The sequence below is a fragment of the Nyctibius grandis genome, chromosome 17 (genome assembly GCF_013368605.1).
Source record: "Nyctibius grandis isolate bNycGra1 chromosome 17, bNycGra1.pri, whole genome shotgun sequence".
Lineage (NCBI taxonomy): Eukaryota > Metazoa > Chordata > Aves > Nyctibiiformes > Nyctibiidae > Nyctibius > Nyctibius grandis.
In genome coordinates this window covers 8,922,338-8,950,152 of record NC_090674.1, presented here as the reverse complement: position 1 = coordinate 8,950,152, position 27,815 = coordinate 8,922,338, and the positions used below count along the sequence as shown (strand labels likewise).

Genomic DNA, 27,815 nt, shown 5'->3' with positions numbered 1-27,815 from the left:
GGAAGGCTTGTGGAGTTCAGGGTCACACTTCGGAGGGTTAAAGGCTTCATGAAAACATGGCTCAACAAAAAGAATAGCTGGAGAGAGGTCTCTCCAATACAAATTTAAATTAAGGAGGAAAACAACCCAAGCCTTGGAGATGTTTTCCAAATGGCTCAACTTTGGAGGTGACTTAAATGTGGAGACCTTCTTCTTAGGGTCCTTTGAAAATCTGTTAGGCTGGATGCTGGTTAGCACTTCAGAGCATTACTTTCAAAGGCTTATCGTTCAAATAAATAGGCACACGATATTCTAATTACCGCACGCTGCATCCTCAAGGGAGGTCTGTGCTGGTGAGAAAATCAAGAATCTAATACTGGTGTTTATTAGATGAACCATCGTGCTCTGTTTCCTTAAAATTATGGGGTTTGTTTGAACTGATACAGATTAATTGTGCAGGAAGGGTTTGTAAATTCAGGTGCTGACATTAAAGCTGAATAGCTGCAGTCTGGGCTCGCGTGCGCTTGTGAATGGTGGTAGTACATGTGTTAACGCAGATGTTTTATTAACAGACAGAAGAGTATCTGCAAAATGGCAACTGCTCAGAAGCAAAGGAATTGTGTGGTACGATTTTCTTCTGTATTTCAGCATGGTATAATATGAATCGGAAAAATAAGTGAATTTTAGCTGAAATAGTGCACGCAGGTGCTCTGTAATACTTCTTCACTGGAAAATTACAGGCTAATTCAATCTTCTAATTGTGAATAAAAATGTTAACAGCAAAATAGTTTGAGCCTGAACTTTGTGGTCATGCACTTGGTAGAAATCAGCTATATCCTAAAAACATAGTAACACCAAGCATTAGGAATATGCGTAACTTAATAAATGACGAAAGTCATACTTTTCAATTAAATTAAAATGTTCAGCAGGCATTGGACCAGATTGTAGACTGCATAGGTTTGTTGTTGCGGACAGAGATTAATTCTTTTCTTCCTCTAACTTTCAGAGTGCAGTTGTGTTTCCTAGCAAAATATCTACTGAACAGCAATCCCTGATGCTAGTGAAGAGGCTCCTGGCAGTAGCAGTATCCTGCATTACGTATCTGAGAGGAATCTTTCCCGAAAGTGCCTACGGAACAAGATACATGGATGGTAACAGGCCGTTGTCATGATTCTTTGCAAAATTTATTGTCATATGGTTGTTATGAAGTTAATGAGTGTTTTTAAAGCCACTTGGTCTTCTTGGTTAAAGGCAATGGCCATTTTCAATGACTAATGGAAATTTCACCAATACATTCATTGTTGAGTTTTGTTAGGTAGTGGTGATGCTAACTCAGCAATTAAAACTATGCCTGCACCTGTCAGTAATGTTAATTTTAGTCTGCTTTTGCTATATACTTTTAGGGCATGAACTTCACTTTCTTAGCAATGTCGTTGCATTTTGTCCTAAGTAAATACGCATATCTGTATTTTTTTTTTTTGAGATCTTTGTGTCAAAATTCTGAGGGAAGACAAGAACTGTCCTGGCTCTACTCAGCTGGTGAAATGGTATGTTAATTACAGTGCATATATAACGCTTCTGTAGCATGGCAATTCTGAAAGATACCTTTCTGGTTGTTTGCAGATGCAAAGAAAAACATTCACTTGCTGCAAGTGGACAGCTGCCCAGTGCTTTTAGGGAATGATATTTACTATGTTGACAATTTTTTTTAAAATGGAAAATCAAAATGTGTGTGTTTTGGTAGAGATGTAATTGACTTGTACAGTTGTGTTTCTAGAAAGGCTTACAACTCGGTGCTTAGTAAAGCACAAATTTTTGTGTACAGATTATCCTTTACATTTAGTTTCTGTGGGTGTATAGGAGTACTCAAGGGTGCACATAAATGCAAAAATCTAACCAGTAGTTCCTCTCTAGTTGAACAGGAGATGCAGTGTTACTAGTTTACAGCTTGAATTTAAAGATCTTGCTCTCAGGCTTGTGTAAGAAAGTGGTACTGTTGGCCTTTGTATTCAAAGGCAGAACTGTGTCTGCAAACGATAGTCTGGCAGCTTGTACATTCACACAGTTGAGTGTAAGTATGTCACTTGGGGCTGGAGGTGTTTAGTTTGGTTTTCTTTCTGTTCACAATACTTGTGAGATTTGTTCATGGCTGCTCTCCTTGCTGTTTAGGAAAGAGTATATAAGGCCTTTGACTTGTATATACATTCCTATTTTTTGTTACCTCTATAAAGGCCATCTTTGTTCTTTTCACACTCTTAGCAGCTGTAGTACAAGGTAAGGCATTGGAAACGATGCTGCGTTCAGCAGAGGGTGTGCAACCACTGTCAGTGCTGAGGTGTTCAGAGATGTAGGTCTGAGTTCTGATGTTAAAGGTGAAATTAGTCGTCCGCTCTTTGTGTGCTGTTGCTAAGAGAGAGGCAGGGAAAAAGCTTCCTTTCCTGTAACCTGGAATTTCTTAATTGATCTTCTGTGGTAGAGGAAAGTGAAGTGGTGCCGAGTACGTTTCACCTGACTCTCACACATCAAACTATTAGTGAGGGCAGTGGCGTGGCAGCCTGTGGATGCTGCCAAGGAAAAGCTCCCTGGGTTTTGTGTGAAGGGTGTGTGCTACCTGTTTGGAGTTTACCGGTGAGTAACCTTTCTTAACTTGGCATCATGTACACACCCAAATCGATTTTTTCTTGTTGACTCTATTCAAAAGAAATGTTAAAAAGAAATAGGGTAAGTTTTGGTTCACTATTTGACTGTTGTTTGTGTTTATATAAAAAGCAAATTGTAACATGTAAATAAAGGCAATAACATAACTCCTTTGTGCTTCAGAGATGTTGGTGTTCAGCTGAAGTACTTATTTATAAACTGATTAATGAATACGTGTGTTAGAAGGTGTTTGAAAATGGCAGGTGTACAATTGCATTGTGTTTTTACTGATAAGTTATTTACAGTTTATATTTTTACTTACTCTGCAAAGAGGTTAGGATGATCTGGTGTTACAAAGATAGTAATTCCTTGTATCACTACTAAGAAGACAGAAAAATAGAAGTAAGTATTATTTATTGCTCTCATATAATATTAAGAAGGCTAAACACAATAATTTTTTGGGATTATTTTATTTAGTCAGAAGCAAAGCAAATGGAAATTAGTAGTAGATGGACAATATTATTTGATTTTTGCAGGATGTTAGGATGCTACGATGCCTTGCAGAAGAAATATGTAAGTCTCCCTGTACCACTTAGCCATTTTAAATGTACTGAAACATTAATTTATGTAAGCCCGTTAGCTGCCAGCGTAGTTATAGGACTTTCTGGTTGGGAAATAGCTGTGCTTTAATGTGTGAAAAGAGTTAGCTACAATGTGGGATGCACAGACATTTCAGGAAAATAATATTTTAAACAGAAACACTTCAAGTCAGGGATACGTAGGAATTTTCTTCTGCCAGTTGATTAAGACCTTTCTTAAATGGATAAGGAGTTAAGCGTATGAAGAGGTTTTTCTTTGAACAGGCCTTAGTTGTCTGTATTGGTTTCCAGAGCTAGAGAAACAAAACAGCTTGGTAAGCAGAAATGGGCTATGGGATACATTTAATGTTCTTTTTCTTATTATGTTTCTAACAGCTAAGAATGATTGTCCTAGCAGTAAGTATCTTTGAGAAGTAAAATACATATTTTTTAAGGTAGATGCTTAGAGATATGTAGAGTTCTTACTCTGTTTCCTCTCTTTACTTTAAAAATACAGGTCTATACCCATCCAGACGATCCTCAGGTAAATCTGCTAGAATATTTTACTGGATGACTAATGATAGTATGGATATAGTGAAATGTGTATACAAGCAATAGCACTTACCATTCACATTAATGCACATAAAAAAAAGGACATCTTATAAAATATCAAATATAAGAATCACTAGAGCTAATCAGAACGGACACGTAGTGAATTGCCTTTGAATCTTCAGTGTCAGGTTATTCTCAGACCAGTACAAGAAACCCAAAGTGTCGCTGCAGAGTTAAATGCCTGTAAAGATGCATCATCCTAACTCTGCATAACAAATTTATGGAACTTTGTGAAAAACACGGCGTGTTTTAACTCACCACTGGGTGTCACCATGTCTCTCTTACGCGTGTGAAACATTTTCATAGTGATTACAATTTGAATGAATATTTCATTTTAAAAACTTAAGCTGGTGTTTCAAAATATCTCATCGTGGTGATTCCTGGAATGTAGATCTTTATTTTTGTTTGATGACAATTGTATACATTCACACTGTTAATTGTTACAGCATTAGAAAGCTGTATTCAGTGCATGTAAGTGGATCACACAGGAGCTGGGCTATCATTCTCTTTAAATGCAAGGTTAATTGATTACTAGACAGAAGCAGCAGCAGTAGTAGTTTGCTTGACAGCTGATAGTTTTAATAATTACTGAATTTGTTTGCAGACAATTACAGAATGTTACCACTTCAAATTCAAGTACACCGACAATGGGCCACTCCTGGATTTCAGCAGGTACTGTCACTGTGACATTACTGGTCTCTATAAGATGCTCAACGTCATGACGCTGGGCATCCCCAGTCACGGGGAAGGAATACATGGGTTGAAGCCAGCTCCAGCCCATTGCTCTCTTTGGTATTCTTTTGTTAGTTGTTTAGTTTCTATACTCTTTGGGCTAAGCCACATATTCAGTCCCCCATACCGGTCTGGCTAACTCAAGGAGACATTCACTTGCTTTTAATGAACTCGGGGTGGGGGAAACATTTACACCACCAGTTGATCCACTCAGCTGTGATAGTAGTTGATCCACACCTAAAATGAAGGCCATGCTCAGGTCCCCTGTGTGCTGAGATAAAGTCAGCTTTCTTTGCAACAGCTGTGGTCAGTGATGCCCTGAGTTATTCCCTGAGCTTCATGGGCACATCACCCTTGCCTGTCTCCACTGAGGCTTCTTTGGTCAGTGACAGCTGCATGGAATGGCTTATTTTAAGACAAGTAATTGAAATGTAGCAAGCTTGTACCTAAGAGACTTCTCCCAGCTTTCCTCCTGCATAAAATGCTTTTTAAATTAAAAAAAAAAATTAAAAAAAAGAAAGTGCTGCAGACCTAGGCCCTTTGGGCTGAGTTCAGTTACTTACCTCTGAAAGAGGCCGTGAGTCATGTAAAAAACATTAGTGGAAGGGGCTGCGACTCTGAGCCACACCAGGTTGCCTTAGTGTATTAGCATAAACTCATGCCAGACTAATTTGAAAATACAAGGCACGAGCCTACTTCTCTGACACCCCGCAGGGAAGGAGATCACCATCTGCAGAAGAGTGAGATGTTTGAAACCACCGCAGTTAAGGGTGTGCTTCCAAAAGACAGTTACCCAAGGAAATAACTCACAGTTGCTTGCCTTGCGCTGGCTGTTCAGGTCCTCAGGTGCCTCTCTAAGCTGTGAGGAGCAAGGGAGTAAAGGGAGAGCATTTTTAGTGGCAGTAAGGTAGGGTTTGGATCAGCTGCTGGTGGAACAGGAGCATGGAAACGTCGGAGCTGGATGCCAAGAGTCACTTAGGCACACGTTTTGTTATCAGTAACCGTTCTTGTCAGAGTCAGTAGTGTTACTTGTTTTGTTTAAGGGAAAGCAAGTATGTAAGACTTTGCAGAATTGGGGCTTTCAAAAGTACCTACTTTTTCCTTTCTTTCAGATTGGGTGTTTTTTAATGTAAAATAGAGTAGTTGGTCACAGCTGCTGAACCATAACGCTTTCATGATGTCCCTGGCTCAGGATTTGATCATCCAAGGGGCAGAGAACACACAGGACATTTAGACGGTGTTAGGAATTGCAGTGCTCATAATCTCAGACCTTAGGCAATAAATGTGATGTCTGCTTCTGACATTCATAGTCTGTTAAACAGTCATGTATCTTAATACTACAAACAGCTTACTCTGTATAAAAAAAAAAAATCTGAATACTTTGTCCATTTTTAGTAAGAATAAAAGGAATGATTCCACAATCACCTGTGCAGACACCAAGAAAGCAAGTATCCTCCTCATTCGCAAGATTTATATTCTGATGCAAAACCTGAGTCCGTTACCAAACGATGTTTGCCTGACTATGAAGCTGTTTTATTATGATGAAGGTAATATTTCCATGTTACCTTGATTTATTGGAAAACAATTCAAAGAAATATTTTACTGTATAATCATTGTGATTGCTGGGACTTGTTAAATGATGTTATTTTGTGTGTGTCTGTTTCTCATGACAATTTCTAAAATCCCAGGGGAACAGATTTGATCTCACTGTAGGAGCACAATCTTGTTACTGACTTCATTGGAGCAAGGATTTTGGTGTGTTTTAAAAACAAATTGAGTTTTCCTGAGTGTGTGAGGATGTAACATGTTTGCCAGAGTAGTTCTAGTTTGGATGAATATTTATATGTCTAGCTCTGCTTTCAGAATATATTACTGCTTTATAACGAAAAATCAGAGCTTGTAGCTCATCTCTTTGCATGTTTAAACTGTTTCAAATAGCTTTAATTGGGTTTTGCCTGTTGTGTAGGGGAAAAAGAAGTTTATTTAATACAAGTTGAATATTGATTATTCCCTTCCCCACACAATTGTTTGAGTAGCTCTTTGTATTTAAAGGGGAAAAGAGACTTTTTGCTGCACAAGTTAAAATTAATTTTACAAGGATGTGTTTCATTCTAACACATTTAATGGATTATTTTCTGCAGTTACGCCATCTGATTACCAACCTCCTGGTTTTAAGGAGGGTGAATGTGAGGGGATGATATTTGAAGGGGAGCCTATGTATCTGAATGTGGGTGAAGTGCCAACGCCTTTTCATATGCTGAAAGTTAAAGTAACAACTGAACAACAACGAATGGAAAATGTTGATAAAAGCATCCTAAAGCATGGAGAGACCAACATGCCTCTCCAGATGCTCAGAGTGGACAGAGATGATCCAGAAGAAGAGAACCAGGACATGAATGTAAGAGCGCAAATATTTTGTGTAGCTTCTTGAAATTTTCTGTGATTTATAGTCTAGAAAATGGCCGTTAATTGTTTTACTCCATGTCTTACTATAACGTTAATAAAAAACTTGTGTTTCCAGATATATTTAAGCAAGACAATATGTCTTCAATACGTTTTTGCTTTAATTTTACTGCTCCAATTAGCAGTCTGTCATTGTTAAAGCAGTAGTGAACAAGTGCATCAGCATAATGCCTGTCAGCAACAGCATTGTTGGTAGTCATCTCTCTGCGAGACTAGAGAGGAGCAGCAGGGTGAGAAGCAGAGGGGCAGCTTCGTGCTGTGGGTGCAGGTGCCATTTGTTGAGCTCCACGCACAGGACACAGGTGGAACCTTCCTGGAGCTGTCCCATACCAGACCAAGCGACCTGCTGCAGCCAGACAGTATTGACTGGCAATAAATTTCCTCTGGGATCCTTTTGTACAGCAGTAGACATACAGCTGGTGATGGCACAGCTAAAGTTAAAACAAACTCGATTCCATATTGGGATTTTTCCCTGGGAAAATCTGCCTAGAAAAAAGCACAGAGTGAGCTTGTGGAAGGCATGAGTGTGTGACGGGCTCGTGCATCTTGCTACTGATGCTAGAGCACCCGAGACTGCTCTTGGGACTGTGCTTGTGCAGGCTTCAGCTATTGGAGGCACCTATTTCTGGGGTCAGTTGAGACACACAGCAAATACCTTTAGTCGTGTTAGAATATGCAAATACGTGTGCTGATCGATACTGTCCGTAGGTGAGAGGGAGGCGGAGCTTCAGGGCTTTTGGCCTGTCGCTCAGTTGGCCTTGCTAGGGAGGCCTGGAGGTGATGGGATGGAAATAAACCTCTGGGCCCTCTAAACATGCCTCTGAAGGGCTGTTTCACATGCAGTACGAAGGCGGTAATTGATGCGCTGAGCGTATTCTTTCAATATCTATTGTTACAATTTTAGTATTTTTTACAGATGTTTTTCTTGGTACTTGAATTAAATGTGTGCTTGAACTAAGAATTAAGTAACACTGAGCTAGTCTGTACGTTCCATGTCAAGATTCAGTTATTTCATTACAGTTTGTTCCACTGAGAATCCATCTAATAAGCTCTGGCCCTAAGCATCTGAGTACAAACCTTCCTTATTTGTCTGCAGTAAGTGATAGACCTTTTTCTTAATCTAGGAAGATCCTGTCTTGGATAACAAAGTGGAAGATAGGAATAATGTAAATATTTCAGAAGCTCAAGGTAACATTTATGTATATTTTTCCAAGTCTCTTCAGAGGCACAAACCTCTTTTTTCCTGATGTTACTAAAACGAAAACTCAGTTTTCTGATGTAGACCACTATATTCAAATTTACATTCTATTTTCTTCACATACATCGCTATGCCTTTATTTTCTGTCATAGCTTTGTTCTGTGAAGCACTTGGTTAGCAAATGCATGTTTTCATGTTTCTGTGCTAAAATTCTGATCTTCTGTTCCGTTTTATCAGATAAGCAAAATTTAATGGGTTATATATTTAGAAGTAAATTTTGTTTGATTTTTCTATTATTATTGTTGTTGCTATTATTATGTTTTTACTAATACATTTAATTTCCACATAAAGCTTGCAGAGATATTGTGCTCTTGAGTTCATTATTGCAGACTTGGGAAGCAGAATTCTCTGTGCAAAAAATGGCCCAGGTCTATTTTTATTTCAATCACAGCTGTTTGGACTGTATCCTCACAGCTTCAGCCACTAAGTAAGTTTAGCAGAAATACCACTTGTAGCCACCTTTTTTCCTTCAGCTCTGACTACGGCAGGCCCATGGTCCAATTCTGCAATCCATACATGCTTCGGTCCGTGTGGTTGTGGAGGAATCAAGAACATCAGGGCTTGTGTACACAGAGGGGTTTTTATGTTGTGGGAGACTGACTGATACCCTCATGAAAATACCGGTCTGTATGATGCGTGTTCCTCTGTGCAAAGGAAGTTGTTCATTACTGTGGTTTGCTATTCCTGATACAATCAGTAACTTCATCTCAAAATATGTTTTGTTTTATGAATGATTGTATGATTGTGTCTGTGCTGCTGGCTACTTTAGTGCCTTTTCTAGCTGCTTGCTTTCACAGCTTACTCTGGACCTGGGTGCCCTTTGCTCTTATTGCATACATGGAGCATTTTGATATTTATAAGTGAACTTTTTTAACTTGAGTTTTAATAGGTACAAGTTCTAGCAAAGCATTTCTGTTAGTATGAATCTTGGCAAACTGAGTTTCCTCAAGCAAAACCCTAACACCGTAAAATTTGTCAGTGTAAAACTACGCAAACAATGTGAGTAGCAGCAAAAAACAAATTCTGGGTGGAAGCCTATAAGGCAGCACTTCTCAGAAAGGTACCAAAAACATTTACTTCTGTTTTATTTTTAAAAAAAAAGCTTCATATAACAACTTTAATAAGCAATTGAACTGCGAGTTCCACAGAGTGCATAAATGGAATCATGTTTTGGAAGCACTCTGAGGACTCTCAACACTGTAAGGCAAAGCTGCCTTCTCCCTTGTTATCAAATAAAAATTATGCCCTTCCTGCTCTGCAGGACATTAGGAAGTACCTGCTCATCCTTTCTGGTGAAAAACAGCAGCATCTGTCTTGTTGGATTTTTCTTAGCCTTTATAAATAGATAGTTTCTGCACTGTTTGCTTACAATCATATAAATGTCGTCCACTGTACTCTCTGAATGCAGAAGTGCCAGTAAAATAACTGTCCTGGCTACACCAGCCTGACCGCAGCTGCTATCAGAAATGTGCCCTGGAAGCACTCCACTGTTTTATTTTTTTAATCAGTGCTCCAAGATGTGGACTCAGACTGTCTCCAATTCAAAACATGAGACACCAAACTGTCCTCAGGGATCTCTGTGAGCAAAAGCTTCCCTTTAAGGTTTTAGAGCAACTAGGAGGAAAAGCAGAAGATGATTTCTCTTCAGATTCCCTGAGATAGCCCAGGGGCTCAAAGATTGAACCTTGCTACCAAGCGAACTGAAGAATGAATTGCTGCTTGTTGATCTGCTCATCTTGGAGCAGCCAGATAGGAAGCACACAGACAATACCAGTGCCCATTTGCTGTACATAAGCATTTCAAACATAGCAAAGAAAGATCAAAAGAGGAAATAAGTGCCCTTTTTGGAAGAAGATTAAGTAGAGGTGATGTAGATGAGTATGCTCAGAAAGGCTCTGATAAGCCTATGTAGAATAGTATCGCTAAAGTGACACAGTTGTCAAGACTGTGAAGTAAAAAACCAAGCTTTATGACCAAAATTTGGTGGGGGATCTTTATTTGGATGAGAAGCCTACATAAAATGTTTTTTTTCTGTAGCAGAGGTATGAGGCTTCTGTGGAGATAATGAATATATGGCAATCCTAGAAGAAATGCCCGTTAGTGCTGCTGCTTGTTCTGTTCACTCTTCATAGAATCACAGAATCATAGAATGGTTTGGGTTGGAAGGGACCTTAAAGATCATCCTTCCACTAGACCAGGTTGCTCCAAGCCCCATCCAACCTGCCCTTGAACACTGCCAGGGAGGGGGCAGCCACAGCTTCTCTGGGCAACCTGGGCCACGGTCTCACCACCCTCACAGCAAAGAATTTCTTCCTCAGATCTCATCTCAATCTCCCCTCTTTCAGTTTAAAACCATTCCCTCTCATCCTATCACTCCATGCCCTTGTCAAAAGTCCCTCTCCTGCTTTCCTGTAGCCCCTTCAGGTACTGGAAGGTGCTAGAAGGTCTCCCTGGAGCCTTCTCTTCTCCAGGCTGAACAGCCCCAGCTCTCCCAGCCTGTCTCCAGAGCAGAGGGGCTCCAGCCCTCGCATCATCTCTGTGGCCTCCTCTGGACTCGCTCCAACAGCTCCGTGTCCTTCTGCTGTTGGGGCCCCAGAGCTGGACGCAGCACTGCAGGGGGGTCTCAGGAGAGCGGAGCAGAGGGGCAGAATCCCCTCCCTCGCCCTGCTGGCCACGCTGCTGGGGATGCAGCCCAGGACACCGTTGGTTTTCTGGGCTGTGAGCGCACATTGCCGGCTCATGTTGAGCTTCTCGTCACCCATCACCCCAAGTCCTTCTCCTCAGGGCTGCTCTCCATCCATTCCCCACCCAGCCTGGATTTGTGCTTGGGATCGCCCCGACCCACATGCAGGACCTTGCACTTGGCCTTGTTAAACTTCATGCGGTTCGCACAGGCCCAGCTCTCAAGCCCGTGAAGGTCCCTCTGGATGGCGTCTCCTCCCTCCAGCGTGGCGACCACACCGCAGAGCTTGGTGTCGTCGACAAATTGCTGCGGGCGCACTCAATCCCACTGTCCGTGTCACTGACAAAGGTTAAACAGCTGGCAAAGATGTTAAACATGTTAAACTATTCTTAATGCATTTCCCTAAAGTGGCATCTGCTTTGAAATACAACTCTGGTTCTCCAGACTTCAGAAATATCTATTTTCCATAAAAACTTGCAGGCACGTTGCTTTCCATGTAACTATAAAAGCAGCAATTGTGTCAGTGCTGAGGCGTTTGGTCCTCCCAGACTGAACAAGACCAGCAGCTTGTTGGGGCTACCGTGGTGTCTGAGTGCTTGCGGAGACCATGGGACAAAGCAAGTTGAGCGTGGGTTTTATTGTTTTAAAAATGGGTTGGAGTGTCCTGTCATTCAAGCCCAACACTGAAGAGGCTGTGCTGTATATTTTAATAGTGGCATTAATGTTGTTTTTTTCAGAAATAAAGTGTGCAACTTTGCAAAACCAGCTAACATTTCCATGCTGTTCAAAAATAATTGTGGAAAGGTGTAGGAAACAGCACGTGTCAATCAGAATTTTTATCTTGACCATGCTAGCAGGCTGCAGAACTGGAAAAACCACATCAAGCTGTATCTGGTGCTTTTAGAAATTCATAGAAGTTCCAAAACCATGCAAAAATGCAGTGAATTGCTTACCTTACGGAGTTGGTATAATGTTTTATTTACAGGAACTACAAGATGGGAAAATGCATTTATCACCCTGAAATCCTTCAGTCATTTCCACAGCTGTCATCTTTATTCAGTTCATCTGTATCCTAGAAACAAAAACCAGCATGGATTAGAAACAACAACTCAAAAAAATCTCCAGAACTGACTGCTCATTCTTTGTGGCCCATTCATGCAGCAGCAGGCAGTGACAAGAGGAACTGCAGCTATGGGAACTGCAGCCAAAGCTGCTGGGTTGCATGTGGCTGGGTTACAAAACGGGCGCCGTGTGCTGGCAGTGGGTTCAGAACATGCACAAGCTGTGCCAGAGTGGCCCCGCGGCGCCGTTTGCCCGTTCCACAGGGCAAAACGGGCTTGTGAGGCATTTGACTTGGAAGCAAATCCCGATGTGGACAAGCCTTTAGCAGTACGGTGTATAAATGAGTCTGGGGATCAAGCCCGCTCTTCCAAAGATCCTGTGTGTAAATCTGTACTACTTAGCATCTCTTGTGTGCCTGTGATAGGAAACCACTGAGTTAAAGATGTAAGTGGAATGCTTAGTGGAGTTAATGACGTGCACTTAGAGAATTAGAGCCCTTTTGAAGCACCTCTTCCCTGCATTTATAGAGTGCACGCATTCCTTGTGGCAAAACTTCGGTGTTAAGAGGCCGCCAGTGTGACGTCAACAGTGTCCTTTATTATTTAACAACTCTTTTATAGAACCAAAGTTCACTTGTGAAGAAGATGAAGTTACGAAGACTGGAGGCAACCAGAATCTGTATGTTTCTAATCCTCAGGTATGAAAACTGCACTCTGTCGTCTTAAACTTGTATTAGAGTTTTTGTGAAGCTTCTTTCCTACTTTGAGTGATTAACAGGTAATCTGCTAAAGGTTTATTTACCACCATCAGTATTTTCAGCAATAAAATGCCTTTACGTTTTACTTTCTGACGTTTACAAAAACAGTTAATATTCTAAAGCCATCAAAAGCAATAACAAAAGGCTGTTCCTCTGTGATAGTTTTCAAACCAAACAGATGGTCTGTTATTCAGAGAAATGGGACTGTGATTTCCATGTTTATAAACTGCCATAAGTAAACACTCTGACTAATAGAAATTTCTCTGCTCATTCTGACAGACTAAAACTTGTTTAAAGGTTGATCAAAACTTAAAAGGCAGGTTTATTACTCAAACTCAGGCTATATTCCCTGCATATGGCAAAATGGTATAATTTAAATGTGGAGGACTACGTCAAACACAGGTCCTTAAGATTTCTTAAAACAGGATAGCCCTAGGTAACTGCGAGTGACTTACTGTATAAAAATAACTGATGCTTTGATCTGTCACGGCTCTTTGACACGTTCAGCTGTAAATAGTGCTGTTGACTTCCATGGGTATATTTAAATTTCAGCTCAAGCGCTGTGGTGAGCAGAGCCAGAGCTCTTTGCACGCTACAGCCCTGAACCCTGTTGTAGCCTCTAATGTAGATTTTTTTGCTGCTGTCACAAGGCAACATCTATTTTCTGATTTTAGGTCGATCATTTGGCAAGTAAGACGTCCGAACTTAATATGTCGGAGAGCAGGACGAGAAGTGGAAAGATATTTCAAGCCAGCACTGTTAGTACTGTTTTTTTCTCTAGTTCTGTTCTTTCTTTCTATTTCTGTTCTTTAAGACTTTTTCTGTTCCAAACAGTGAATAAAACTCGAAGCTTTAATACATTTCATGTTGAGAGAATGAAATTCTCGTAAATTCTAAAAATCCAAACGTGTTGACTTTAATGGGAGTCTGAATGTCAAAAAACCCCTCTGTTCCGAAGAGTTAAAAAACTGAGTGTTGATGTAGTTAACAGAGGCTGAGAAAGATTCATTAGGATTGATTTACATCTTCTTGAGAATGCTTTCAGCCAAATTCCCCGCTGGTTTAATCCGTTGTTGACAGGAGCGTGTGCCAGCAGAGATCCCCAGCCCAGCATACCATATGCTTGCTAGTGATCTTCCTTGGAAAACATGAGGCCAAAATTCTAACCTCAGCCCTATGACTCATTCATACCAAGAAAAATCCCTTATTTCTTTGCTTCATCGCATTGCAGCGGATGAGTCTTGTAGTTGGTGCTACTTGCAGGGAGCCCGATTCCTCCAGCCTTGCACAGGTGGAGCAGAAGTCATCTTCAGGGTGGAATTTGGCCTTTGGGTATGGCAGTGGGGGCTGCATCTCTCTTGCTGCTGCCTTTACCCACTGAGCTTGGCAGCTTCAGCTTTGTGAGGCTCTGGGGGGACCTTTGCAAGACCTTGACATCTCTCTTGTGAATGTTCAGGGTTACTGTTAGTTCTTCTCAGAACAAGCTGTGGGGTGAATATTACCATTCTACTAAATACGTGAGTGCTCTTCATTTACAGTCAGGAGGGGACATTATGTGTCAGGGCCAAGGAAAACTGTACCTTTCCTGTCCCCGCTCAGGAAAGCTCTGTATTAATTTTTAGTGCAGTAGGTGTGTAAGGATTCATAATGCTCAGCTCAGTCGTTGCCAGTGGTTTTCTCCTCAGCTAATAGTTACCTTATTTCTGTAAAGGCTGATGGAAATCAAGCTTGGGAGTATGCAAAATTAATTCTTCAGCAGAATGTTCCAAAGAAATCCAGAAGAGAAATTGATCTGTGTCTTAAAAACATCTTGTGTATGAAAGCTGCGTGCAAAAAGGGCTATCAGAGTTTGCAACAAATTCGTGAAGCAGAGATGTTAAATTCAGAATATAGAATTAGTAGAATTCAGTCTTTTTGTAAAGTACTGCTTACTGCAGAATAGAATTTTTTTACTTCCAACACCAGGGTCATACGCAGTGTTTTTTATGTTATTCACTGTTGTGGAAAAAAAAAGAGAATATAATTCTGTATGCTCACTATCACCATATCTTTCTTCTAAAAAAAGGTTAATGAACTTAATACTAAAATTTCAACAAAGCACAGCTGCTTTAAATAATGAAAGGTACAGCAGAGCTGAAGGCTCTTTTCTCAACCTGTAAGGCAATATTTATTTTCCCTTGGCAGGTTCATCAGTTTGAACTCTCCTCTAGTCAAGATGTGCTGCCAAAAAGGAGAAAGATCAGTGAACCAAAGGAGCAGTTTTAGATACCCGTCTCCCCGCTGTTTGCTCACCGAGTTCTTCTCCACACCACTTCCATTTTGTTGTTTAATGGGAATGTTCATATTTAAATATCTTGTAGGGATCTTTGCTGTTCTATTTGTAGTCAAAATGGAGAGTATTTTAAGGAAAGCAAAATCTGTCAAGAAGCCCAGCTGAAGAAATCAGAACTTATTTTTTTTATAGGACGTCGTACCCATCAGGAAAGACACAAGGTACCTGACTGCTGACACGGCAGAAAATTCCTGTGACAAAGGTGATTTGGGGATTTGACTCCCTGCTTACCACGTGTGTAAATCCTGATGGTGAGTGTGTGACGTTCCTTACCCACAACACCAGGTTTCACTGGTACCTTTGGGCTGTATTTCGAAGCTGAGGAACTCCTTGTCCAGAACCTGCCTTACGGGGCACAAAACCCCTCGAGTCTTGGGTTCATTTCCAGAGCTTTATGAGGCGGGCTCAGGAGGGCTGTGTTGGCAGTTACAGAAATATTCCATTTTTTTTGCCTTTACTACTGGGACAGTTACGGGGGGGCTCAGTTCTTTGCATTTCTTCCAGACATAAGGCACTCAAGTAAAAAAAAAAAACACAAGCATTCTTCATACCTTCAGTTACATATTTCATGCTAAAACACAGGAATTTCTGTACAGCTGTGATGAGACATATGTAATTATAAATGGAGTATTAATCTGTGGCAGGCATCTATTACGACGGTGCGAAGTTATTTGAAGAAACCTGTATGTACTTAAAATGATTAATTGCAGAAGGTGGGTATGGCACCATTTCTAACAAAAAAATGTTGATTTTTCCTGTGCTGTAAATGAATTGGAGTGCAGCTGTTCCTGCGTGGCAAAGAGCTGCCACCGTCTTCAGGTGGGGATAGCTGAACATCTCTTGGCAGTTTTGACTTTTAAATTAAGAATGCCTTTTTAGTGTTCCTCAATTAAAACAATGTTAACGTTTAGTTGATGTGTATTTCTTTACCGCGTGGACTCGTGTACGTTTTGGGGGCTTTACTGAAATGCGAGTGGTACTTGGGAGCTCCAGCTCAGACAGCGGGCTGGAGCACGGCAAGAGTGAATTTGGCAAAAAAGAGTTGAAAGGGGGTTTATCAGTGGAAGCGGCCATGCAGGGCTGAGGGACATGCTTCTCCTGCTGGTGCCAGGATTTGGGTCATAAACTGGGGCACAACAACCCCACGCACCGCTACAGGCTGGGGGAAGAGTGGCTGGAAAAGGACCTGGGGGTGTTGGTCGATGGCGGCTGAATATGAGCCAGCAGTGTGCCCAGGTGGCCAAGAAGGCCACCAGCATCCTGGCTTGTGTCAGCACTAGTGTGGCCAGCAGGACTAGGGCAGGGATCGTCCCCCTGTGCTCGGCACTGGTGAGGCCGCACCTCGAATCCTGGGTGCAGTTTTGGGCCCCTCACGACAAGAAAGACCTTGAGGTGCTGGAGCGAGTCCAGAGAAGGGCAACGGGGCTGGTGAAGGGTCTGGAGCACAAGTGTGATGGGGAGCGGCTGAGGGACCTGGGGGGGTTTAGTCTGGAGAAAAGGAGGCTGAGGGGAGACCTTCTCGCTCTCTACAACTGCCTGAAAGGAGGGTGTGGTGAGGTGGGGGTTGGTCTCTTCTCCAATGTAAAAAGTGATAGGATGAGAGAAAACGGCCTCAAGTTGCACCAGGGGAGGTTTAGGTTGGAGATCAGGAAGAATTTTTTCCCCAAAGGGTTGTCAAGCGCTGGCACAGGCTGCCCAGGGCAGTGGTGGAGTCCCCATCCCTGGGGGGATTTAAAAGCCGTGTAGATGTGGTGCTGAGGGCCATGGGTTAGTGGTGGCCTTGGCAGTGCTGCGTTAACGGTTGGACTTGATGATCTCAAAGGTCTTTTCCAACCCAAACGATTCCATTTACCGGCCGAGCGCTGCTTAGCCCCGGGCTGCGCCGCTGCTCCCCAACGCCTCTATCTACAGCTGCAGCCGCGCATGGCCCGTCCTGCCCCGGGCTCCGACAGCCGCCTCGGGAGCGGAGCCAGCGGCCTTCCTCCCCGGGAGGAGGAGGAGGAGGAGGCGGGCAGGTCCCGCCCACGCCGGCCCGGCCATTGGCGGCTCCCGGCCGGGCGGGCTCCCATTTGCCGGCGTCGCGTTACCGGAGCCCCGGAGGCCGCCGGGCCGCTCCCGCCCCCCCCGGAAGCTTTTCCTCTCGCCGGCCCCGAAGTTTGCTCGCAGGGGAGGGAGCGAGGGAGGTTCGGGCCCGGTAAGATCGGGGGGAAGCAGCAACGTGGGGCTTGTTTCTTAGCCCTGAAACTCCGTGCGGGGGGTGGGGGTGGTGTTACGGCCACGGCCTCGGCCTCGCTCCCCCCTCTCCCCCCTCTCCCCTCCTCCCCCTTTGCTGGTTTTCCACATTTCGCGGGGGAAAAGTTGTGGGATGTCGTTTCTGCTGCGTGGGGTGTGGGGTGCTCGTGGGAGGGTTGGGGTTGGCAGCCGCGGGGTGCGAACGTGGACGTGCAGCTCGGTAACCCCCGTGAAAAGGCGGGTGTGAGCTGCGGGCGGGTTGTACGCGGGGTGAGAAGGAGCCGTGCCGAGAAGGAGCCTCTTTCGGCATCGCGCTGGGACGTTGTCGTGTGTCCCGCGTCCTGGCTGGGTGCGGGAGCTCGTCTCTGTTGTGGGTGCCCAGGCGGGAGGTCCCCGGGGTGAAGGGGCTGGGCTGTGGCTCAGGTCTACCCTCCGCTCCCTGAACGTGCAACCGTCTCCTCAAGCAGGTCGTGAGGTGACCGCCGGCCGCTCCCTGTCAGTGACTCCTGTAGAGCCATCCCGGGAAGGGCGAGCCCTAAATTCCTGGGTGGAAAGGGCTCTTGTCCCTTGTCCTTGTCTGTGCGTCCCTGGAGCCTGGGCTTTGGGTCTTGGGGCTTAGCGCTGGTCATAGTTTGTCGTGTTTAGAAACGGGGCAGACCTCGGTTCTCTGTGTGCCCAGGCGGAGGGGGAGATGACGACACTAACACACCGAGGACGGCGTGCTGAGGCGGGAAGGAACTCGGACAAGAAGCCCGACAGCGAGGAAGATGCGGCTGCGGACAGAGACCTGAATGATGATGATCCTGACGACTCCAAAGATATCCGCCTCACGCTCATGGAGGAGGTGCTGCTCCTGGGGCTGAAGGACAAGGAGGTAAGGCAGGCGTCTGCGATGGCTGCACGTGCACCTGGAGGTGAGGTTCTCAGTGAGCAGCAGAAGGGATCGTACGAGTTCCTCTGAATCCTCTTCAACAAAGCCAGCCTGCTCAGCGCAAACCACCTTCCTCTGTAGCTTAAACTGAGCTATGGCGATTGCTCACAAGTGCTGTCCCGCCAGCTCTGCCACGGGGACTGTAAGAAGCGGCTGGGGGCGAGGGGTGCCGTGTGGGATTGAGCAACTGCTGTTTGCAGAGCAAAGGTGGGTTCTTCGGCAGGGTCAAAGAGGGGGGGTACAAGGAGCCTCACCTTGTGCATCAGATGGTAAACGTCCTCTTCCTTAGCCCAAGTGCGCTTTCCTATCCGAAACCATCAGGTGGTACGCAGGGACACTGAGCACTGTTAGCACTGTGTTAAAAATGGACGTGAAATACGGCAGGGGCAGGTTTTGAGAGAAGAGGGCAAGGCGCAAGAAGGCGGCTGGGCTGGGAGTTGAAAGCGGGTGCAGGATGGGTCTGAACGCAGCAGTGGCAAAGGAGGTAGGAGCCACGGCTCTGTTTTCAGGCTGGTAATTTCCTTAGGCAGGCAGGAATGACGTTGTGCAGCTCCAGGCTTGAGGGGAGCGGGGCTGGGTGGGAATCCCTTTGCTGGGCGCTCGTCTCGCCCATGTGTGCCGCTTTAATGGCTTTCCTTGGCGGCCGTGGACGAACTTCACGGCCGGTGGTTTGCAGGGGGTTGGTTGGTCTGTGCTGGGAAGGGAGCCTGGTCAAACTGAATTGTTTTGTGCTTATCAGCCAGTAGGAACTTGTTTCTCAGCTCTGCCTAGAAGGAGCCGTGGGGAAGGGAAGGAGAAGACATCTTGCCTTGAGTTCTCTGAGCTGTTTGGCTCTTATCTGCTGCGTCCACATGCCTTGTCTTCTTTAGTGCATGCATCATCTTGATCTCTTTGGGGGAATCTGATGCTGCTATTCCGGTCAAACAGATGGGGAAATCAAGACCAGGGGAAGCTAACCAGTTGTCCAAGGTGCTTCTTGGGATCATAATGGCAGAGGAGAGCCTTAAACACAGGTTTTTCAGCTCTGGGAGCACTCTTCCTGTGGGCCTGTCTCCCACCCTGAGGAAAGGAGACACTGTGGTTGTCAAAGGTGTGGTAGATGGGCCACCTTCTCTTCATCTGTTTCTCTGGGTTGAAATTAAGACCCTGTGTGGTGCCTGAACAATTTTTTTTTTCCCCCCTAGTTTTTCGCTGCTGAGTTAGTCTGAGCTGGTCCCTTGCTCTCCTGTAGACCTGCTCAGGCCATGGCTTCTGACGTGGACCACGCTTGCAGCTCCAGCAGAGGAGAGCTGTGGGTTGTGTGAGTGACAGAGGCTCATAGCTGGCCTGTTTAACGAACCCAGATGAGATCTAGGACTTGCTGAGCCGAATAGGAAGTAACAGGAGAGCAGGGCTGTAAAGAGAACATCACACAAATAATTTTGGAGCAAATATTTGAGAGCAGCCTGGGAGCGTGGCGTGGTCTGCTTGCTTCCTGGGCTATGTTTAGTGTTCTTGGCTTGGTTAATGTGTTTCTGGGAAAGGTCCTTCAGCCACCAGGAAGTTAGGAGAGCACAATAGATAGGGGGAAAAAAACTTGTCACGCTTTTATTTATTTTTTTTCCCCATCCTGTCCTTCTGCATTCCTCCATCTCAAAAGGAAGACCAGAGGCAGCAGTAGGCTGGTGAGCTGGGTTCCCAGGCATTGGGTTTTCACTCCTGGTTTGATGATTTGAAAAAAAACAAGACACTTTCAGCCAAATCCAATGAGCTCACAGCATAATTTCATTATTTTAAGTACCAGTCTGTCCATCTAGGAGAAACTGGCTGCACAACAGCCTGGCATTTGTAACCAGCCTGATTCCAGAAGCTGAAAGTAAACCAGGAGCTTTCGGCTTGTCTGATTTCAGACCCCTTAAAATTTTCTAGGGGTAACGTGCCTTCCAGCCCAGTGAATTGAAGCTCGCAGTCACCGCCTCGCCATTTTCTGGAGAATTTGTTCCTCAAGGGCGTGCGCAAAAATCGGTGCGTCTCCCATGGACGGCAAGCAGCAGGGCAGGGATGAAAGGTTGCTTTGTCTTTCCTCACGAGGAAATGAAGAAAGCAAACAAAGATTTTCGTTTCTTTTATGGTTCTCTGGGCTACGTAAGCTGAGCAACCCGGTGTCCAGATGCACTGTATAAACAGGCACGCTGGGGACAAGAGTTTACCCAGATGGACTGTAAAAACTTCCATGTAGGAGGGCTGCATGTTCTCAGCCTCTTTTTCTTAGGAAGGGGGCTTCTTAGGTTGCTTTGTCTGCAGTCTCCTGGAAACTTTTAGACCTGCCCTTTCTCTCCTCCCCTCCCTCCACTGCTTTCAGAGAAAAAGAGCAACAAAAAAAATAAGCCGGCAACGTGCACTCACAGCCCAGAAAGCCAACCGTATCCTGGGCTGCATCCCCAGCAGCGTGGCCAGCAGGGCGAGGGAGGGGATTGTGCCCCTCTGCTCCACTCTCCTGAGACCCCCCTGCAGTGCTGCGTCCAGCTCTGGGGCCCCAACAGCAGAAGGACACGGAGCTGGTGGAGCGAGTCCAGAGGAGGCCACGGAGATGATGCGAGGGCTGGAGCCCCTCTGCTCTGGAGACAGGCTGGGAGAGTTGGGGCTGTTCAGCCTGGAGAAGAGAAGGCTCCAGGGAGACCTTCTAGCACCTTCCAGCACCTGAAGGGGCTACAGGAAAGCAGGAGAGGGACTTTTGACAAGGGCATGGAGTGATGGAACGAGGGGGAACGGTTTTAAACTGAAAGAGGGGAGATTGAGATGAGATGTGAGGAAGAAATTCTTTGCTGTGAGGGTGGTGAGAGCCTGGCCCAGGTTGCCCAGAGCAGCTGTGGCTGCCCCCTCCCTGGCAGTGTTCAAGGCCAGGTTGGATGGGGCTGGGAGCAACCTGGTCTGGTGGAAGGTGTCCCTGCCCGTGGCAGGGGTTGGGAACTAGGTGGTCTTTGAGGTGTCTTCCAACCCAAACCAGTCTGTGATTCTATAAAAAGGGGGTTACGAACGGGCTGTAGTGTTTCTGGTGTATCTGGTCCCCCTGCAAATAAGCACATCATGACTTTGCATCCCGCTTGGCTCACACTTCCCTTGGGCCCGTCTCAGGCACCGGCGCCTGCCCCGTTCCCAGCCCTGCTGCCTGCCTGGACGAGCCCTTCCCTGCAGCCCTGCCTGCTCTCTGCTTGCCCTGCAACCCAAGGACTGCCACCCTGCCTCTGTGCCCTGACACAGCAGCCGTCGGGCCGGAACAACCGGGCTTTGTTCTAATCAGGATAAAAGACGAGCGGAAGAAGGGAGCGGAGAGGTCACCTAGGCTGGCCCGTTGCTTCAAAGCAGGGTCAGCTCTCTCCTGAGAAGCATCAGTTGAATGTTCTCAAACCTCAAGGGACAGAGACTTCCCTTCCCTGCCCCCTCCATCCAGGGGTAAAGTGTTCCGGGGCTTTCTTGTCCGGATGGTTATTTCTTCCTGGTGCCAGCTCCAGTATCTCTGGCTGCAGTTTTAGCCCAGGACTGTGTCCCGTGCACAGTGGAAGTGGGACCTGGCCATTCCCTTCCTTTTGCTGCTGCCTTTTATGTCTGACACCCCTTATCCTCTTCTCCCTCCGTCTTCTCTTCCCTGGGCTAAGATTGAAAACCCCAGTTCAATTGCTGGTTCCTTGTGGGTTGTATTTTCCAGACCTCTGCACCTTGTTGTTGCTTTGCCAAATGACTTAATGATTTTGGAGCTTGTGCTTCTCGGGATGAGGACCCCGTCCCGTGGCGGGCTTGGAGAATGGGGCTTGGGGCCAGGTGTGGAACATGCAGAGTCCAAGCAGCCCCAGCGCTGACCTGATTTGCTGCACCCCAGCCCCAAGGTGCCCGCTCTGGGGGGAAGGAGAGGTAGGATCACAGAATCCCAGACTCGTTGGGGTGGGAAGGGGCCTCTGGAGATCCCCCAGCCCAACCCCTGCCCAAGCAGGGTCACCCAGAGCACGTCGCACAGGGTCAATCCAGGCGGGTTTGAATATCTCCAGAGAAGGAGACTCCCCCCTCCCTGGGCAGCCTGTGCCCGGGCTCTGGCACCCTCACAGCAAAGAAGTTTTTCCTCATATTGAGATGGAACTTCCCATGTTTCAGTCTGTGCCCGTTGCCCCTTGTCCTGGCGCTGGGCACCACTGAGAAGAGTCTGGCCCCATCCCCTTGACACCCGCCCCGAAGGTATTTGTGAGCATTGAGAAGATCCCCCTCAGTCTGCTCTTCTCCAGCTGAACAGCCCCAGCTCCCTCAGCCTCTCCTCGTAGCAGAGATGCTCCAGCCCTCTGACCATCTCCGTACCCCTCTGCTGGACTCTCTCCAGTAGCTCCTTGTCTTTCTTGAACTGGGGGGCCCAGAACTGCACACAGTTACTGCAGGTGTGGCCTCACCAGGGCAGTATAGAGGGGGAGGAGAACCTCGCTGGACCTGCTGCCCACACTCTTCCTCAAGCACCCCAGGACACCATTGGCCTTCTTGGCCACGAGGCACATTGCTGGCTCATGGGGAACTTGTTGTCTGTCAGGTCCTTCTCTGCAGAGCTGCTTTCCAGCAGGTCACCCCCAGCTTGTCCTGGTACATGGGGTTATTCCTCCTGAGGTGCAGGACCCTACACTTGCGATTATTGAACTTCATGAGGTTCCTCTCAGCCCAGCTCTCCAGCCTGTCTAGGCTAGGGATGTATTTATCCAGGCCTGGGATGTATTTTCCCATCCTTCATCCCAGACTGGGAATCTTCTCTTCCCTCACAGAAGTCTGCAGGTGGATTTGAGCAAGGGGGGGTGTGATGAGGGTGGGGTGGGCAAGGGGCTGGCAAAGCTCTCGTGCCCCGTGGTGGGAGCTGGGGTGTGCTGCAGCCTGTGCCCCCTTGGATGACGCTGTGGGTAGCAGAGATACTCTTCCTTCATGGGCCTGATGAGCGATTTTTTCATACAGCCAATTACTCTGAGGGCATGCCTGGAGCTGGTGGGGGCTTTCTTCAAGGAGAAGAGCAGATTTTGCCTCCCGTTTCCCCTGGGCACGTCCACAGCAGGCGCCGAGGCAGGGCAGGGCAGAGCTCACATCGGTGGTTGCAGCCCCACAGGGGTTTGCCGGGGGACAGGGCCCTGCTTTTCACATTCTTACTTGGATTTTTTTTTTTTTTTACAATCCAGGGTTGGGCGCAGGGGCTTGGCCAGCGCTGGGGTGTGCCGGGGGGTTGTGGTGCAGCGGGAAGGGCACGGCCTGAATTGCTCAATGTTTACAGGGAGGTTTTGGGCAGGGAGGGGGGTTAGCCAGGGCTGCCGGGTGCTTTTCACCTAGTGGGGTGTCACGGTTTAAGGCTGGGCTGGCTATTAAACCTGTGGCAGATGCTCTCTATTAACCCTCCTCCCCCCCTGAGAAGGGGAAGGAAAAGAGAAAAGGGAGAGAGACTTAATGGGTTGGAAAGTTAAAACAGTTTTAATAAACTATAATAATGAAAAAGAGTATAATAATAATGGAAGTAATTAAATATGTACAAATATATACAAAACCAAGATCGAGCTCCCCCCATGTCGGCCATGTCACCGCTCCAGGAGGGCCCAGGCTGGGCCCCGCGATGGTCGGGAACTGGATTCAGGGATGCACAGATCGGGATCGGGGGCAGCAGGAAAACGGACAGAGTCCTCTTGGGACGCCGGCCATAGCAGAAGGGGGCGAGAAGGAGAAAAGTAGGGGGCCCAGACCCTCGTGATCCCCCCGCTTTACACTGAGAATGACGTGTATGGGATGGAGTACCTTCGTTGGTCAATTTTGGGTCACCTGCCCTGTCCGCTCCTCCCTGCAGGGGCGACCCTCCTGCGGCTCTTCACTCGTAAGCAGTGAGGAATTTAGCAGTGACCGTGGTTTCTCTAGGAGTAAGTACAGCAAGAGCCTTTCTGCGTAACATCCCTACCGGTGCCTCAGTGATAACTGTAAACTTTGAGCGTTATCAGTCCTGGAAGCAGACACTGTCTGCAAAACATGCAGTTAGTTTCAGAAAATGCAGTTACTTAGAAGAGACTTAAAAGGAAGAAAGGCTGAAAGGAAGCTGAAAGAAAGAATCACTGAAAGGAAAATTGGTCTGGTTTAGGCCAAACCCAGACATGGGGAAAGCCCTGTTCTGCCTTTGGCCTAGGAGGAAGAGCTGTCAGTGGGAGGTGGGAGAGTCGCCTGGCAGGGGTGGGGGGCTCGGCAGAGCTCCCCTTCCCACCTCTCTTCGCCCCTTTCCATCCATCCTCTCTACCAGGGCTACACGTCCTTCTGGAATGACTGCATCTCTTCGGGGCTGCGGGGCGGCATCCTCATCGAGCTGGCTCTGCGCGGCCGGATCCGCCTGGAGCCGCTCTCCATCAGGAAGAAGAAGCTGCTGGAGAGGAAGGTGAAGGTGCCGCAGGAGCCGGGCTGGGGGCCCGACAGGCTTCGGGGCTCCGTGCACCCCAGCCGAGCCCTCTGGCAGTGAGCTTGGCTGCACGCCGAGGCTACCGCCATCCCTTCGGGAAGGGAGCGGCAGGTCTGTGTCCAGCCTTACACTGTGTTTCCACTTTGTCCTTCCAGGTGCTCTTGAAGTCGGACGCGCCGACTGGTGACGTCTTGCTGGATGAAACCCTGCGACACATCAAGGCCACGGAGTCTGCAGAAACGGTGCAGACCTGGATAGAGCTGCTCACTGGTAGGGCCGGTTAGAGACGCCATCTCCCCAGCTCCCTCGGGGCCATGCCACCTTGTCCCCTCTCCATGGCTTGGCCATCCCCTTGCTTCCCTGGAGATGGGCAGAATACTGACAGCAGAAGAGGGGAAGGCTGAATGTGGAGGCAGAGAACGGTTTTCTGGGTCTTTTTTTTTGTTGGGAGCTCAGTGGAAGACTTGGACCTCGCTCCTCATTGCCTCTTTTCTCATGCTGAGTCTTCACCACATCTGGGGTCCAAGGTCCTGGGTAGAAGGGGCTTTCCAAAGGGATCTGCCCTGTGACCGCTGGGAGCTTTGCCAGCTTGGACTGATGGGAGAGGCGAGTCAGAGTCAGGCCAAGGGGAGCAAGAGGGTTCGTGCAGCGGGGACCAGTGTCTGTGCAACCACAGATGGTCCTGGGCTGGAAGCAGCCTGTGTGCTGGGGATGGGTGGCAAAGCCGTCACTGCCCCGGCGTTGAACAGGGTCTCCTCTCTTTCAGGAGAGACCTGGAACCCCTTCAAGCTGCAGTACCAGCTGAGGAACGTGCGCGAGCGCATCGCCAAGGCGCTGGTGGAGAAGGGCATCCTCACCACGGAGAAGCAAAACTTCCTGCTCTTTGACATGACCACCCACCCCGTCAGCAACGCCACCGAGAAGCAGCGCTTGGTGAAGAAGCTCCAGGAGAGCATGTTGGAGCGGTGGGTGAACGACCCCCACCGCATGGACCGCAGGACTCTGGCTCTCCTGGTGCTGGCCCACTCCTCAGACGTGCTGGAGAACGTTTTCGCCAGCCTGGCAGACGACAAGTACGATGTGGCAATGAACAGGACCAAGGACCTTCTCGATATGGACCCTGAGGTGGAAGCTGCCAAAGCCAAGGGCACAGAGATGATCTGGGCCGTCCTGGCAGCCTTCAATAAGTCCTAAAAAGACCTCGAATCCCCCAGACCAGGTGGAAGAAGCCTCACCCCCATGATGCAAGGCCAGGGGTATTTGGGCACGGAGTTCCTGCAGCAGTGGGTGGGCTCAGGGGGTGGGAGGGTGCAAGCCCACCCGTGCGGGCAGATCACACACTCCTCCAAAGGCCGGTGCCTCCAGGGAGAGTTGGCAGCGCCTCTTCGCTCCCCTTCCAGCGCTCCTTGCCCGTGGGCTTCCTTCTCAGGCTGGTACAGAGCTGGGAGGTGGCAGAGCCCAGCCCTGCCTCTGCGTGCGGGAACCGAACCGCTCAGGTGGGCCAAACCCCAGCAGAAACAAGGCTCTCTGCGTGCTCCCGGCGCGCCGGCTTGTCCGGTTGCTCCCACAGCTCCCACTTCCATGCACAGGTCTTGCCTTTGAGCTGCCTGGGCAGCGCGGGTTCCCCTACGAGCACGCTGACGTCCTCCTGGGGCAGGGTACGGGCAGGGGAGCGGGCAGGAGGCCGGTTCAGGGGTGTCGGGGCTGGGAGCACCCTATGCACCGGCTGGCACGGGGCAGCCCAAAGCCCTTGGCACGTGTCCCCATCGAGGAGCAGCTCTGTGACGACCACGGAGCCCTGCCCCAGGCTGTGCCCTGGTCGCACACCTGCTCTTTCTAGTAAGAGGGAAAAGTTAAACTGTGATTTTTTTTTTTCTTATCCCCGCCTTTAATCTCCTGTAGTTCATTTAAATGTATTTCTCTGCAGCCTGAGGGAGTCCTGGGTGTTTAAATCTGTTGTCTGTAGCTGTGGTGGGTCCAGCTGCCCTTGCTAATAACAGGGTTTGCAGTTGAAGGGCACTGGCCTTTTGCTGGTGACACCAAACTGGGAGGAAGGGCCGATACCCCCAAAGGCTGTTCTGCTGTTCAGTGAGACCTGGCCAGGCTGGAGAGTTGGGTGGAGAGGAACCTCATGAAATTCAACCAAGGCAAGAGCAGGGTCCTGCACCTGGGGAGGAATAACCCCACGCACCAGGACAGGCTGGGGGTTGAGCTGCTGGGAAGCAGCTCTGCAGAGAAGGACCTGATGGACAAGTTCCCCATGAGCCAGCAAGGTGACCAAGATTGGCCAGGACAGGCCAATGGTAGAACCAACCAAGGCGGCCAATGGTGTCCTGGGGTGCTTGAGGAAGAGTGTGGGCAGCAGGTCCAGGGAGGTTCTCCTCCCCCTTTACACTGCCCTGGTGAGGCCACACCTGGAGTAACTGGGTCCAGTTCTGGACCCCCCAGTTCAAGAAAGACAAGAAGCTACTGGGGAGAGTCCAGCGGAGGGTACGGAGATGGTCAGAGGGCTGGAGCATCTCTGCTATGAGGAGAGGCTGAGGGAGCTGGGGCTGTTCAGCTGGAGAAGAGCAGACTGAGGGGGGATCTTCTCAATGCTCACAAATACCTTCGGGGCGGGTGTCAAGGGGATGGGCCAGACTCTTCTCAGTGGTGCCCAGCGCCAGGACAAGGGGCAACGGGCACAGACTGAAACACGGGAAGTTCCATGTGAATGTGAGGAAAAACTTCTTTGCTGTGAGGGTGCCAGAGCCCGGGCACAGGCTGCCCAGGGAGGGTGGGGAGTCTCCTTCTCTGGAGATATTCAAACCTGCCTGGCCTGACCCTGTGCGACGTGCTCTGGGTGACCCTGCTGGGACAGGGGTTGAGCTGGGGGATCTCCAGAGGCCCCTTCCCCCCCCCAGCCAGGCTGTGAGTCTGTGGCCGCGCTCTGGCCTGGAGGGGGGTGTCCTGTGTCCCCGGAGGTGCTCGTGGCACTTGTGTCATAAACGTGCTGGGTGGCCCCAGCTGCTGCTCCCTGCCTGCACCGGGTGGCTGCGGGTCCGAGCGCCCGTTCCTGTCCCCCTCCCTGCGTGGCCCAGGCCTGAGGGGGCCCCTTGGGCTGCAGGTGCCGCCAGGCCGGTGCCGTCACCCCGGGGG

At 48.0% G+C, this 27,815-nt stretch overlaps 2 protein-coding genes across 2 annotated transcripts; both read left to right on the top strand.

The window, feature by feature from the left end:
* Positions 1–570: 570 nt before the first annotated feature.
* On the top strand, positions 571–15,026 carry HORMAD1 (HORMA domain containing 1). The gene is made up of 13 exons (XM_068415013.1): positions 571–603; positions 986–1,130; positions 1,463–1,526; positions 3,153–3,189; positions 3,591–3,611; positions 3,712–3,738; positions 4,411–4,478; positions 5,934–6,085; positions 6,680–6,936; positions 8,126–8,189; positions 12,625–12,701; positions 13,436–13,519; positions 14,946–15,026. Exons 1-13 carry the CDS (start codon positions 571–573, stop codon positions 15,024–15,026), a joined length of 1,110 nt encoding a protein of 369 aa, XP_068271114.1.
* Positions 15,027–17,191: 2,165 nt separating this feature from the next.
* Positions 17,192–26,613, top strand: GOLPH3L (golgi phosphoprotein 3 like). The gene is made up of 5 exons (XM_068414818.1): positions 17,192–17,287; positions 18,005–18,199; positions 24,525–24,656; positions 24,833–24,947; positions 25,444–26,613. Exons 2-5 carry the CDS (start codon positions 18,017–18,019, stop codon positions 25,869–25,871), a joined length of 858 nt encoding a protein of 285 aa, XP_068270919.1. The 5' UTR covers positions 17,192–17,287; positions 18,005–18,016; the 3' UTR covers positions 25,872–26,613.
* The last annotated feature ends 1,202 nt before the right edge of the window (positions 26,614–27,815 follow it).

Excerpts from the sequence above, each read along its gene's own strand:
- HORMAD1 (XM_068415013.1), top strand. The coding sequence starts at position 571 with ATGGCAACTGCTCAGAAGCAAAGGAATTGTGTG. Across the intron at positions 6,086-6,679 it reads GCTGTTTTATTATGATGAAG|TTACGCCATCTGATTACCAA; the intron begins GTAATATTTCCA and ends TATTTTCTGCAG. Across the intron at positions 6,937-8,125 it reads AAGAGAACCAGGACATGAAT|GAAGATCCTGTCTTGGATAA; the intron begins GTAAGAGCGCAA and ends TTCTTAATCTAG.
- GOLPH3L (XM_068414818.1), top strand. The coding sequence starts at position 18,017 with ATGACGACACTAACACACCGAGGACGGCGTGCTGAGGCGGGAAGGAAC. Across the intron at positions 18,200-24,524 it reads TGGGGCTGAAGGACAAGGAG|GGCTACACGTCCTTCTGGAA; the intron begins GTAAGGCAGGCG and ends CCTCTCTACCAG. Across the intron at positions 24,657-24,832 it reads AGAAGCTGCTGGAGAGGAAG|GTGCTCTTGAAGTCGGACGC; the intron begins GTGAAGGTGCCG and ends TTGTCCTTCCAG.